Source organism: Balaenoptera acutorostrata, chromosome 20 (genome assembly GCF_949987535.1).
Source record: "Balaenoptera acutorostrata chromosome 20, mBalAcu1.1, whole genome shotgun sequence".
In the NCBI taxonomy this organism is placed as follows: domain Eukaryota; kingdom Metazoa; phylum Chordata; class Mammalia; order Artiodactyla; family Balaenopteridae; genus Balaenoptera; species Balaenoptera acutorostrata.
In genome coordinates this window covers 57000338-57014394 of record NC_080083.1, presented here as the reverse complement: position 1 = coordinate 57014394, position 14057 = coordinate 57000338, and the positions used below count along the sequence as shown (strand labels likewise).

The 14057-nt window shown below is 44.4% G+C and overlaps 1 protein-coding gene across 1 annotated transcript; it reads right to left on the bottom strand.

Annotated features, from left to right (window-relative positions):
* Window positions 1–2059: 2059 nt before the first annotated feature.
* JPT1 (Jupiter microtubule associated homolog 1) lies at window positions 2060–13517 on the bottom strand. Its single transcript, XM_057536654.1, has 5 exons — window positions 13320–13517; window positions 7127–7269; window positions 6361–6458; window positions 5420–5438; window positions 2060–2327 (listed from the first exon to the last, which is right to left on the bottom strand). The coding sequence occupies exons 1-5, from the start codon at window positions 13373–13375 to the stop codon at window positions 2179–2181; spliced, it is 465 nt and encodes a 154-aa protein (XP_057392637.1). The 5' UTR covers window positions 13376–13517; the 3' UTR covers window positions 2060–2178.
* Window positions 13518–14057: the final 540 nt, after the last annotated feature.

The window sequence follows — 14057 nt, the reverse complement described above, 5'->3', positions numbered from 1 at the left end:
TGCTAAAGAGGTAGAATGGACATTAGCAATAAACACCAACCCACTTAAGACACATAACTGTGTAAAAAGTCCACACTGTCAACAAAATGCTGATTCTTCTGCCATCGTCATCATTTTAAGATCATTCAACTTCATCTTCTAAACCCTAAGCTTTTTAAGTGGAGAATTCAACACCCTTAGCAAACATGTTTACATAGAATTTTCTAAGATCTGTAGTAGTACCAAAATGACTGGTAGAACACCTTTAGGCTAGGCACTTACCTTCACAGAATAAAAAACTAAAGCCAAGTTACAAGTTGTGACACAAATCAGGGACCTCTCTTGCCCAGGAGCTCCACCATTACTGAGAGAGAAGGGTGCAGGTTCCCTCTCTCTCAAGTCATGACAGAAACCGTAACTCAGGTGATTGGTAGGGCTAACCTGTTTTAGTGAACCTGGAAAGACTGCATAGCACAGCTGTTGATTCTCCATTTTGCAAATACTTTACACAGTAAGGGAGAAACACTTAACACCTCCACAACCTATGGTTGCCCTTATTCTTCCCAAAGAGATGCCCAGTAAGTCAGAATAGCTGGTGGTTACACACTAGGTTTGAGTCATTTCAGTCATGGGAAGGTTTTTAGAGGTGACCTCATTCAAAAGTCTTACTTTTAAGTTAGGAAACTGAGCTCCCAAATAACAAGCCCAAGGAACACAGCTGGTCAGTAGCACAGCTAGACCTAAAAAGCCCATTTACAGTGCCCAATTTGGACATTTAATATAGCATGTTGATCTGGAACTTTCTGCCTAGAACCCAATGAGCTTTCTCCCATCTTCTGTCTCCTGTATCACTTGAGAGGACTCAGATGACCATGTCCCCTTCTATCTACATGGACCCTTCCTTTCTATGGGGCCTTCTTCTCTGACCACCCCCCACTGAGAAGCACCCTACAGGCATGAGAGGACTTGAAATTTTGAACATTATCACCCAGCACAGGAGGGTAGGTGGTAGAAGAGTGTAAAGTGTATTGGCTCATAATTATTTTGGATACCAATTATCCATATTATTCCTGTATTTTGTTACCAGATAGCCATTAATTTTCATTTTGGCATTCTGAACTCATGCTCTCTGACTTTAAACCTGCTTTCTTTAGAGAGAAGCCCACTTCTCTCTGGGCCTTCCTTAGTGTGTTTTAACTTTAATGGCTCATCAAATCTTTGGGCAACAAGGTTGATAGTAACAAAGAAAAAAGCAAGAACTAAGCAGGTAGAGCTCCTGAAACAATCTCAAAAAGATGACACAGGACACAGTGTTTCAAAATTTGTACATTGTTTACTTTAAGCAACAGTCCAGGATTGTGAAGTACAACACATGTTTTAAGGATGAGACTTTCTTTCATGGTCAAGCACCAGCATCATGCACACAGCTTCAAGTTATCTAAGAAGAGCACTGCCCCCGGGGGGGCGGGGGGGGTCCCTTCACCAGGAAGTCCCACTTCCATGTGGTCCCCACCCCTGCTTCACCACCTGGAATTGGTCAGTCTGAGTGTACAGCGAAGCCTTCCTCTGCGTGGGGGCAGCGGGCTTTGCTCAGCCAGTCAAGTTAGTATCTGGCTTAAATATTTCTTAAGGTTCAGAAATAAAAGGCAGTTGTTTTTTTGCTTTGCAGGCAGCAAGGCATGGGGCACAGGCCTCTGTCGCTCCATATGGCACAGGAAGATGCTTTTCGCAAAGGGCACTGACAAGTTAGGGCAACACCAGGTAGGTTCAGCATCAAGACAACCTTGTTTGGGGGCCTGAAGGGACAGCGCCTGTGGACTGTTTACTGGTCTGTCCGATCCAGGCTTGGTAAACCCTAGTAAAGCTGACAAGAAAAGGGTTTTAAAAACCTCAGTACAAAAGATCCTCTAACACATTTGAAACCAAGTTATCTGTTCTTAAAAACACGTACTAAGTGTCACAAAGCTTTCCCTCCAATCTACTACTAGAAAACACTCATGCCAAGGCCTATAGACCCAGAGGAATCAGGACAGACAGAGAACCTGTTCTTCCAAAAAAAAAAAAAAAAGACAGCAGTACATAAAGTGCTTCTTTTTTAATGAAACAAATCCAAAACATGTACAGTCAGGCTCAAGTTGTGCAGTTCACAAGCATGGAGAAAACAAAGAAACGAAACGACAGAGTTCAGGGCAGACAGAGCTAACCCAGGACGAGGCTGGACTTGCCACCAGGGGGGTTTCTCCGGGATGGCACGGGCGCCGGTGCCACTGGGCTGGGCACAGGGGCAGCGGGCACAGGCTTCTCCTCGCTCTGCCCCAGGCTGGCCTGCAAATCTGTGTCTACGTTTTCTAGGAAAACAGAATGAAATTAAGGCTAATAACTATTCCCAGTGAAGATGAAGAGTCTACGTTTTTTGGCTTTTGGGGGTTTTTTTTGAGGATGGTTCAGACCATACCTAGAGCTATAAAGAAGAAACCAACAATTACCAGCCATCTGGCAGCCACTATCCAGAATTCACCACTGTTAATGTTTTGCCATATTTGCCCCCAGATCTTTTTCTGTGCACGTTCTTTTCTAAATTACAGAAATATATGAAGACATAAATATTTTAAATGAGAACATTAGAGATAAGCTCTAGGTCCGTCTTTCCAGGTGGTCCAGTGGTTAAGACTCCGCGTCCCCAATGCAGGGGGCCCGTCACACTCTCTGGTCAGGGAACTAGATCCCACACACATGCCGCAACTACAAGCTCTAGGTCCCTGACCACCGCCCCACCTCCACGTGGGTCTCCTCTCCCTACACACAGAGGCCCTGCTACTAGCTGTGTGCGGTCCTCTAGTCCATTTGTTTCATGTACATTTTGTGTATTTTATTTCCAGCAGATTACATAGAAGAGTGTTTTTGTTGTATTTAACATAAATAATATCAATTTTTTTTTTTTTAACTTTTGGACATATACCCCCACTTACACACATGGTCATGATTCACCTTGCTTAATTAATTGCTTTATATTATATACAGAGTATATATGATTAAGCCTCTACCGATAGCAAAAAATGGAAACCAGTCCAACCATTCCGAGACTGTAATGTGCACACTCTGGAACGTGTGCCCACGGGGACGCGAGCTGTCCTCTTCAACTTGAACAGATTACACACCACCTTCCCCAGTGGCTGTACAAGTTCTACCCCACTGCCCGTGTCAGAGTTATGCTCTCCCTACATCTTTCCATTTCCACCACTTGCTAACCATCTCACCTTAATATTTGCCGAACTGATGGGTGAAAAATATTTTTTAATTCCCGTTATATGTTACATTTTCATGATTAATGGGTAAGGTTGATTTTTTTTTAAACCATACAATATCCAGCTGTACAGACATTTATTAAAGAATCTACCTCCCAGCTACTGATTTGTAATATATTAACCCAGTCACTCCCATCATGTTAACCCGGCACTTTCCACATTAAAGTCTTAAGAATTAGTGTATTATTATCCAATATCCTAGATATTGCTTGATTGATTCCCTGACTGATTTGTGAAATTCCCAACAAGCATATATCCTTAACCAGGTAGTTTCCATTGACTCAAAGTCAAGAGTGACTGCAAAAGAAAAAACGCTAGGGACTTCCCCAGTGGCGCAGTGGTTAAGAATCCATCTGCCAATGCAGGGGACACAGGTTTGAGCCCTGGTCCGGGAAGATCCCACACGCTACGGAGCAACTAAGCCCGTGTGCCACAGCTACTGAAGTCCGCGCACCTAGAGCCCGTGCTCCGCAACAAGAGAAGCCACCGCACTGAGAAGCCCGCGCACCGCAACTGGAGAAAGCCCATGCGCAGCAACGAAGACCCAACACAGCCAAAAATAAATAAATAAATGAATAAACTTTAAAAAAATAAATAAATAAACTTCCTGGACCTTCTCCCTCTTTCTTCAAGATTTCCAAAGTCCTCCCTGTAGCCATTCCTGTGTTTAATTACCCAAAAGATGATGGCAATATATCCAAACAAAATATGTTTTATTTCAGCTGAGCAGAACAGCTTGGCTTTGCAGTGAAACTGCCAACAGAACTGGGGTCGACCTTTCCTCACCAGACCTGTCCTGAATGATTATGCCCTTGTCATTTTATGACAAATGAGCTGAAAGTAGCAGCAGTCAGGAACACAGAATAATCAGGTGGCAAAATTGATGATCATTTAAAAATAAAGGAAGGACGTACACTATACAACTGCATGTGCTATTCACCTGAAGGATCTATAACACTGAGCCGGGGGTGGGGGAGAGAATTAATTATTAGCAAATGACTTATCTTTTCCTAACTTCAGGGCTCTCACTTCTCTGGGCTCCCCAAATTTCTAATTATATCTATTGGCCAAAATTAGTGAAAGATCAGCTGATTCTTGCTAAACAAGGTGTGACATTGGAAGTATTTCAGAATACGAAAAGCAGCAGAATCAAAAAGCCTAGATTTTTCTTTGCCTCTAGAACAATCTTTTTGAATGGAACAAGTTGGACAGGAACAATAATAAACCTTCAGTCCAGTGAGAACCTCACCTGTCCGTGGAGGGAAAACCCAGGTACCGCTCACAATGGTTCAGAAGATGCTCCTCCCATCACGCCCAACAAGAAACAATGAGAGGACAGAAGAGGAATGTGATTCTTCTTAAGCATTTCTGTTTCCCTGGAAGACTGACTCGCAAAACGTAATGGCAGAAAAAGGCCTTGAGGAAGCGGCTTCATCCTCCTAGATCAGAGCGCCCTGTGACGGCTGCACGTCACTGAGACAACTTTAACCTGACTGCTACTGGCCGACATGCGTAAACCTCTCGTCACACGCACCGGCAATTCTCTGGCACTTGTTGAAGAAGTGCCAATGAGTACTTTAAAGGTTTTAAATAAATGATTACACCTCATTTCCACATGTAGTTGGTGATATGGGTGCTAAATGAAAACTTCACCGGCCCGCTAAGTCATCATTCACGAGATCACAGGGTTACCAGTGTCGTGCTGAGTAAGCACCTCAGTATAAAATCAAACACAAAAAAAAAAATAAAAAAAAAAATAAAATCAAACACATTTTCTAAATTAAATGCTGAGGGCTGACTTGAAATGCTAGAGGCTTTTACTAAAACGCTCTCATTGAGTGTAACAAATACCAACCTGATTAACGTCCGTCTGTTCTTAAAGGATTTTCCAGTGGTTTTCCTTTCTAGTACGTTTCTAGCATCGCTCTCACTGCTGGCCGATACCAAATGTGGCCACGCTTGCTAGCTTTCCAGTTTCATTTTGCTTTCCTCTCCACCCAGAGGGTGCTGGCAGTCGGGGCAAAGCCAGGTTCACTCCCCAGTCTCCTTCCCCAACACACGACTTGAATACAAATTCCAGTCTATTCTAACATTTACAGAACCAGAAATCGTGATACTTTTTCAGAAGTACTCACCATGAACATCACCTTCTCCCTGGAAAAGAAAAAAATTAACAGTTTACTTCAGATTTTAATTTTGCCACACACAAAACAATCAGAGTTCAGAGAAGCTACTGTCTATTTGAAGCCAAATGTGGTTTTGTTTTGATGTAGTCAAGTTCAGGGTCACGCTGCCGTTACAATAAACAACCTTTATTCAACCTGGGACAATGCTACACAGAAATGCTGCTGGACAAATTGTCCCAGTGCCAGTAACATGCCCAAAACACCAAAAAACCTTAACATTTATGCTGATGACCTACTATCAATTAGCATTTCAGAGGATCTTTTATCAGAACAGGAAATTGGTAAACCTATCCTTCCACTCCCCCCTCCCTTCTCCTAATCTAGCTTTTGAAGGGCCTCCATCAATTCCAAAGCCTTTCTGCAGGTCTCCCCACACCCAGATGGCTGATGCCTCCGTCTGCTCTGAGGTCCCTACTCAGGGGGACATCCTACCAGGCTTTCTAAACGCACACCTGGGACTCACGGGCCTGCAGACAAAGAATGGTAACGCCATGGTCTACAGCCTCCTGGAGTTCAGCTCAAAACAACTGGGCAACATTTGCCAACAACTAAAACAGTCCTTGAGCTCAGATATGCTACTATGTGTGAGATACACAGGAAGTACGAGTGATCCAGTTTCAAAAATCAGTACTGAAGGACAGAGACTAATCCTAATGGTAGCAGAGACATACGAACAGACCAAGATCCCATGAACTCACCTTTCTGACTGACTGTCAATCTTCCATCACCAGTACGGTTAGTCCCTTTCCTAATTACCTCTACGTAAAACTCCAGTGGCAGGTCTCAGTACAATGGGGGTGGCGCAGGGCACCACCAGAAATTAATTAGAATTAACTTCTAAACGGTATAAACCTCAAAGCCTCTCCTTCCCCCCATATTGTCACACTGACCTTCAGATCTAAGAAGTCTGCAGGGTTTGCTTCGGAAGAGTTCCTTCTCTGGGGTCCAGATGACTCAGAATCTTCCCGGCCACCACAAGACTTGGCACCTGAATCAAAATATACTTTCTTAAGGAATACAATGGAAAGACCTAAAGCAAAACACTATTTAATTAGTTAGTCTCATACTACAACATGAGCTAACAGTGTTAGGGAGTGATGGCTTAAAAATTCTATAGTGGGGTGGGGGGGTGGGGCTTCCCTGGTGGCGCAGTGGTTGAGAATCTGCCTGCCAATGCAGGGGACACGGGTTTGAGCCCTGGTCTGGGAAGATCCCACATGCCGCGGAGCAACTAGGCCCGTGAGCCACAACTACTGAGCCTGCGCGTCTGGAGCCTGTGCTCCGCAACAAGAGAGGCCGTGATGGTGAGAGGCCCGCGCACCGCGATGAAGAGTGGCCCCCGCTTGCCACAACTAGAGAAAGCCCTCGCACAGAAACGAAGAACCAACACAGCCAAAAATAAATAAATAAATTAATTAATTAAAAAAAAAATTCTACTGTGGGGCTAAATAACCCAGTCTGACGGTTGTCCGTGTTCTGATCCGTTACACAGACTCCCAGCATTTCCTATTTCTTAGCCCCCGTCTCCCCTCCCATAACAAGCTTTAATTGTTGTCTCTCATGATTAAGCTAGATTTTACTCATCAGCACAAAACCAGCTGTGGTGGTTCTGCTGGGTCCGTCCCTTTGACCAGGGATCACAGATACTGGCAGTACCTGCCGACTTGGCCCAGGAAGGGGGATTTTCCTCAGGTGTCCCAAAGATGCTAGAGGCCATTTTGTTCCGCCTCACAGGTTGTTCTGCTGGTTCATCAAAACCTAATGAAAAATTGGATCCACCACCTGGAGGCCGCAGAACCCTAGGAAAGATGGCAAAACAACGATTTCAGATCAGATCAAAACATTTCTTGGCACACGTTTTCAAACACCTTTCATTTCTCGCAACCACTCTTTCCACCTACCGCCCCCCCACCCCCCCACACACACACACAAAAGAGAGCTGCTAATGGGAAAATTAGGAACTGATTTCATCGTGGTATAAATTCAGCGTTGGATGTTAAGGTATGAAATCCCGCTCTGCAATATCTGTGGCAAGGTTGCACATCACACAAGGCAGCCGAAATGGCCTGAAAGCACCCATGGCAGGCTGGTCAGCATCCCATGTTAGGAAAAGGCAGAAACCTAATGCATGTTGTCTACTAGGCTCAGCTGGACACATTTGCAAAGAAGTTTAGAAGCACATCTTGTTATTTATTTAAAAAAAAAAAATGTTCGGGGGACTTCCCCGGTGGTCCAGTGGTAAAGAACCCACCTTCCAATGCAGGGGACTCGGGTTCAATCCCTGGTCAGGGAACTAAGATCCCATATGCCCCATAGCATAGCCAAAAAAAAAAAAAAAAAAAAGGTTCCATTTTTGTTTTCAACGAAAATTTTAAAATGGAAGAATATACATATAAAAGTTGACCAATTTAGAAGCCCAAGGAAAGCTGGTAATAGTCTCTCCCATCTCAGCATGACTCACAAGCCCTGTTTATACACTTGTACCTCACTATTCTCACTAATCATCATGACTGATCAGCCACAAGGAGAAAGTCAATGAGAAATTAAGTTTAGGGCTCCACGGCATGCTGTATATCCATGCACCTTGAGATACCATCTACAGCTTTTTTGTTTGACAAGGAAATACAGCACATTCACATTTCCAAATCTTCTTGACACAGGTTGACCAGTTCGTCCCCTCTGTGGAAGAACTCAATTGAATTTGTCCTGTCACCACTCAAAACATAGAAAATGGAGATGGTTTCATGGAAAGATTTTCTAACTACAGATTCACTTCCTTTATTGGTGATCAGAGTGGTCTGTTTTTCTATTAAACCATTTTGAGTAAGAAACATTTTTCTAGGAAGGTGTCCATTTCATTCAAGTTTCCAAATAAATACCATTGTCATTTGTAAACTCAGCTCTGCAAGTTTGCAAACATAAGGTCTTTCTAGTTCACTGATTTCCAGCTTTTCATTACAATACAGACAACAAAGTCTGTGTGACATGTTCCTTTGAAATTTGATAAGATGTGCTTTATGGCTTGACATGTGGTCAATTTTGTAAATCTTCTGTATGTGCTTGAAAAGAATGTGTATCTGCCAATATTCTATCTGTCTACCAGATAAAGCCTGTTAACTGAGTTGTTCAAATCTACTGATTATTAAATATGGTTTATCAATTACTGAGATTTCTGTTATCAACTTTTACTACAATGGGGGTTTTGTCAGTTTCTCCTCAGGACTCTGTCAAGACAGAGTTCTCTCTCAAAAAGACCACCACTGGGGAACCGCACTTCCACTGCAGGGGGCATGGGTTCGATCCCTGATCGGGGAACTAAGATCCTGCAAGCCACACGGTGCAGGGGGGGAAAAAAAAAGACCAACACTGCAGTATTTTATTTAGTTCGGTAGGGAGAACTGTGTTGGGTTAACTGGCTAGTCATTTTGATTAAAGAAACAAAATATATATTCTTAACTCACTTCATTTACCAAAATAAATCCCAGCTAGGTCAAATATTTCAATTTAAAGCCTAAGACAAAAATATTGGAAGAAAACATGTACGAATATAGTCCTAGTCTTGAAGAAAAGGGCTTTCCTTCTAAGCACAAGATGAAAGCCAGAAACCATGAAAAATGGACAGATTAAACTTGGCAAAAATACACATTTGACAAAGGGTAATATAAATGTTTTTAAAAATAATTTTAAAAATCGAGAGAAAAATGGACAAAAGGTAAACAGACAAAAAATATGGATCACGTCTAAACATTGAAAATTCAAATTCACAAGCAAATACATGAAATTTAAAACAAAAGGATATATTTTTTGCTTATTATTAGGCTGGTAAAGATGAAAAAAATGCCAATTTCCGGCATGAATTAAAGTGTGAGAATATAAATTTGCACAAACTTTCTAAAGAACATTTTGATAAAACGTATCAAATGTTTAAGTTTGCATCTTATATGAACCAGCGTTTCTACTTCCAGAAGTTATCCTAAGTAGATAATTAGACATATGTACAAGAATACTTTCAGACGTAGGCTTGGTTACACCTAAGCAGAACACAAGGAAATCGGGATAAACTTCGCCTCTCAACCATATCTAGTTCTTACCATCTTCTCCAACCCAGTCAGGCCACTTTCTTCACTGTTCTGTGAACTGTTCTGGCTTATCTCCACCTTGGAGTATTTACTCCCATATTTCCTCCTGCCCAGAGCACTCTCCACCCTTTGCTCTGCGACTATTTCAAAATCCAGCCCATTTCTTAAACCTCCACCTCCTCCATGAAGCCCTCCATGACCTTGAAGAATGACAAGTAGGACACTGAGAGGAAAGCATGTTAGACACCCTCCTTGTCACCAGCTCTTTCTGTAAAGGGCCAAATAGTAAATATTTTTGGCTTGTGGGTCATTTGGTCTTTTGCAACTATTTAGCTCCATCATGTAGCACAAAGGCAGCCACAGACAACACAGAAACGAATGAGTGCAGCTATGTTCCAATAAAACTTTATTTCTGGACACTGAAATTTGATTTTCATGTCCTTTTCACAAGTCATGAAAGATTCTTCTTCTCGCCTTTTTCAACCATTTATCAATGTAAAAATCAGGTGCCAGCTGGGCTTGGCTCTCCTCTGTCTAGTACAGCAAATAGCCTCATTTTTTAAGAGAACGAAGTCAGGCCCTGAGAAGTTCTAAATAAATTGCCCAGCATTAGTTAAATGACAGAGATGGGGCCAAACCCCAAATCCTCTCTCCCTGACAGGCACATAAGACGTGCTCAAAGTGCTGAAATAGGGGAACCACTCTAATGCCATTTTTCTCTTTAAACTACATACCTATGTGGTTGGTGCTTTGATTGCTTTTCTTGTTTTCTAGCCTTAGACTGAAGCTATTTCTTATATATGTTCTCTAGCATCCTCCCCTAAATCTAATATTCGTGTCTGTGTCCATAGTAAAATTCAGTACTCAATTTATACTAAATTAAAATTTCATTATTTTCCCCGTGGGGGCGGGGAAGACCCGCTTTTATAACATGTAAAACATTAAAAACCCCACTGTTTCTAAGTCTCAAATATTAAATATCCACTTAGATTAAATTCATTATATGAATTAAGATAAATGTGTTCAGGCATACCTCTTAGATAATTTTAGGTTTGCTAACTAAATTGTTTAAATCATAAAGGTATGTTATAAATTCTTAATAGTCATTCTCTTATGTTAAAGTTGGAAGTGACTAGGTTTTTATCATTTGTACCTCAAATCAACAGACACTTGAAATACTATAATCAAAATTAACTTGCTTCAGGGAATAACCTGGTGGTCCAGTGGTTAGGGCTCCACGCTTCCACAGGACGAGGCACGGTTTGGGGAACTAAGATCCCAAAACAAAAAACAACATTAACTTGCTTCACTGTCATCCCCTTCATTCCCTAGAGATTAGAATGATTTTCCTTACTATCATAATTAAATTCTCATGAATTATTTCAGCCAGATGAAAATCTTCGAACCCTAATGGGCCAGGAAAATTTTGGGGGGGCCTTAAAAAAAAAAGACACTAGAACCCAATCACCAGCTTAAAAAGAAAGTCAAAGCTCTGACCGGCCCAACTTTTTAAAGGTCTGTGTTCCTCTTGCAATAGCAGGTACTACCTACTCCGATGACGTCAGTGTTGGAGAGCCCATTTGTAACAGCGAGACATCCCCAAACAAAGGATTTGGATCATAAGACAGAAATTATTTCAGTTTTATTTTTTAAGATCCTGCTGTTTTTTTCTGAACTATGCATATGACTAGATCAGGATTACACATCTGAGGCTCAACAAAAATGTGTCCATGTACTGCAGATAGCAATTTTCAAATAATTACTTTTTCTTTCTTCTCTCTTTAAGTCCCAGAGTTCCTCTATGATCTTTGCAGGTCATTCCCTCAATTTATCAAACTAAATTTATAATGTGTTTATGGAGCCAGGAAAATGTTACTGGAGAAAAGAAGTTTAAGAGAATTAGGTGAGATTCTACAAGAAGGAAAGGTAGGAAGTAAATAAAAGGACAATGCTACAGTCTTGAGATTACAATATTGGAGGGAAATTGATGACAACAGGCGAATTAAAACATTTCTTTTGCAGACCCAAAAGTCATTTATGTCTCACATTTCAAAGATACAAATCAAAAAGCTAGTGTGAGGATTCATTTGACCTGGTTACTTAAATTCTTTATGAAGCACTAAACTGCACTCAACCCCAAAGGATAAAACCTCAGATTTTTTAATATAATGTGTAAATTTTCACATTCCAATCACTACAGTATGACCAGCATAAAGTTGGCCTCATGGCACAAAATGAAAAACCAAGGTTCAATTTGTTCCAGTGTCCTCTGAAAAAAAATGATCTCACTGGAAGGATGACAACAGAAGAGGGAGTGACCAGTGTTTTCGTAGGTCTATCCTACTCAAGTTCCCCTTCCTCCCAGTAACACACTAGTTTAGTTTTTTAAATCTTTCCCATTCTTTTCTACATTTTGAAAGGGAAAGGAATGAGTTGAAAAGGAAGGTCATTTCCAACACTCCCTCCTAAGACTCATTGCTGAGGCCTGCTTTTTGTCCCCAAAGACTCCAACCCTTGTGAGACACTGCTATTTCACGGCTGTCTTCTTAGCCCCACAAAATGGCTCCCTTTGTGCCACTTGCCCAGGACCCCAAGGCTGGCCACACATGACTTAAGGTCATGATCAATGAAGAAGAGATGCTCAGAAAAAGTGGAATCCAAGCTTCCTCCACGCCTTGAGCAAGATCCCTGAGATGCCTGTATCCCACCTTAAAGAACAGCGTGCATGCACTTAGCCGAGACAATGTAGACATCTACCACCGCATCCAAACCCTTCCACCAAGTTAGGCAAGGGCTTGGAAAAGGGACCCCCCCAGTCCAAACACCGTGACCAGGGCTCCCTTCCCCAAATGCAGTGGCATGAGTGGCCAGAAAGGCCCCGGCTACGCAGGTGGAGATAGTACGGAAGAGACAATGGATGTCTCCGGCCCCGCCCAAGAACAGGAAACCTCCTCCGGCATGGGAATCTCGGCCAGAGGTGAACTCATTTTGCATACGTCAAAGGGGGAAGCGAAAGAGGTGGGTTGCAAACACCGAGGTCCGAAGGTCTGGGCGCAGAAAACCCACTCGGAACGACTCGCTCCCCCTCCCGTTCGGAGGTGGGCGCGGGAGGGGAAGGAGCAGGGGTCTTTCCTTTGTTAGCAGAGGGGAGGCACTGCGCGGAGGGCTGACGACTGGGTCCTGAACGGGGGTGAGGGTCGCGACGACCAGCCCCGCCCGAACACAAATGCCACCTGCCGGGCGGACCCGAGTGGGTAGGAGCCCGCCGGACCGATCGCTGCGGCTGCAGGATCTGACCGCCACGCCGGGCGCGGGGCCACCACCTGCCCCGGGCCAGAAGCACGAGCGCGTGGGCGGGGGTGGGACAATGGGGCCGGATCAAGGTGCCCCGCGGGCTGTCCGGGCACCCGGGGCCCAAGACCACCGCCCTGGGGCCGAGCCGGCCGAGCCAGCCACGCCGTAAAAGGGAGAAAGCGAACCCTCTCGGCACATCCCGACTAACGAAAACCCGCCGCGCTGCGAGCGCGAGCGGCCACGGCCCTCCCCAGCCCCTAGCTCCGGGGGAGGAATGAATGGAAGAGGAGCAGGAATCGGGCGGGGCCGGCGCGTCAGGTTCGCCGGCGGCACAAAGGCGGAGCCGGTGGCCGAGCCCCACCGCCCGACCAAGCGCGAGAGCAGCGCCCCGGGCACGTTACCGCCAACGACCGGCCGACAGACCCTCCTGGCGCCCTGGGCAGCGGCCCTCCCGTCCCCGAGCCCCCGAGCCTCACCGGGAGCTATTCCTGCTGTTGGGGTCGACGCCCTTGAAGGTGGTGGTGGTGGTCATGGCGCCGAGGAGCGAGGTAGGCTGGCGCGGGAGCGGAGTGCTGAAAGGGTCAGGTCTGAGGAGCGTAGAGTACCCCCGCACCTCAGAGCCGGCGACCGCTGCAAGAGCCTCCACCGCTGTTTGCTAGCCGGACCGCAGCCTTTATAGGGCTCACAAACCCCGCCCCCGCCCCGGCGGCATTGGCCAATTCAAACGGGCCTCTTCACTCCTATTGGCTTCCTGGAGTGCCAAGCATCCTGCGGCTTCACGACGGGCTGAGGCGGCCCCTGCTCAGCCTAAACCCACCCTCTTCCTGGTCAGGGAAGGTCTAGGGAAGTTTCCCCTCCCCCACCCTCAAATCTCGGAGATGATTGGACAAAGGACAAACCTGCCCCGCGCTCGGTACAAGTTGTGCTCACTGTCACTTAAAAAAGTTACCTTGATAGAAGGAAAAGCTCGCTCTGGGCGAGTTGGAATCCGCAAGCCGAGGGCACGTTTATCTTTACCATTCATTTATTTGCCTTACTCATGGAGGGTAGCAAGGGCATGCTCCTCAAGGGATGAAAATTACTGCTACAAATTGACGTTTATTGAATACCTACTATGTGTCCTGTTTGGAAACCTGACGGTCCCAAAGCAGTAGCACTATGAATCAGCAACAGAAAGCACACAAAGATGATCCCTTCTAAAAGGACTGGAAATC

Excerpts from the sequence above, each read along its gene's own strand:
- JPT1 (XM_057536654.1), bottom strand. The coding sequence starts at position 13,375 with ATGACCACCACCACCACCTTCAAGGGCGTCGACCCCAACAGCAGGAAT. Across the intron at positions 7,270-13,319 it reads AACAGCAGGAATAGCTCCCG|GGTTCTGCGGCCTCCAGGTG; the intron begins GTGAGGCTCGGG and ends CATCTTTCCTAG. Across the intron at positions 6,459-7,126 it reads TTCCTGGGCCAAGTCGGCAG|GTGCCAAGTCTTGTGGTGGC; the intron begins GTACTGCCAGTA and ends ATTTTGATTCAG.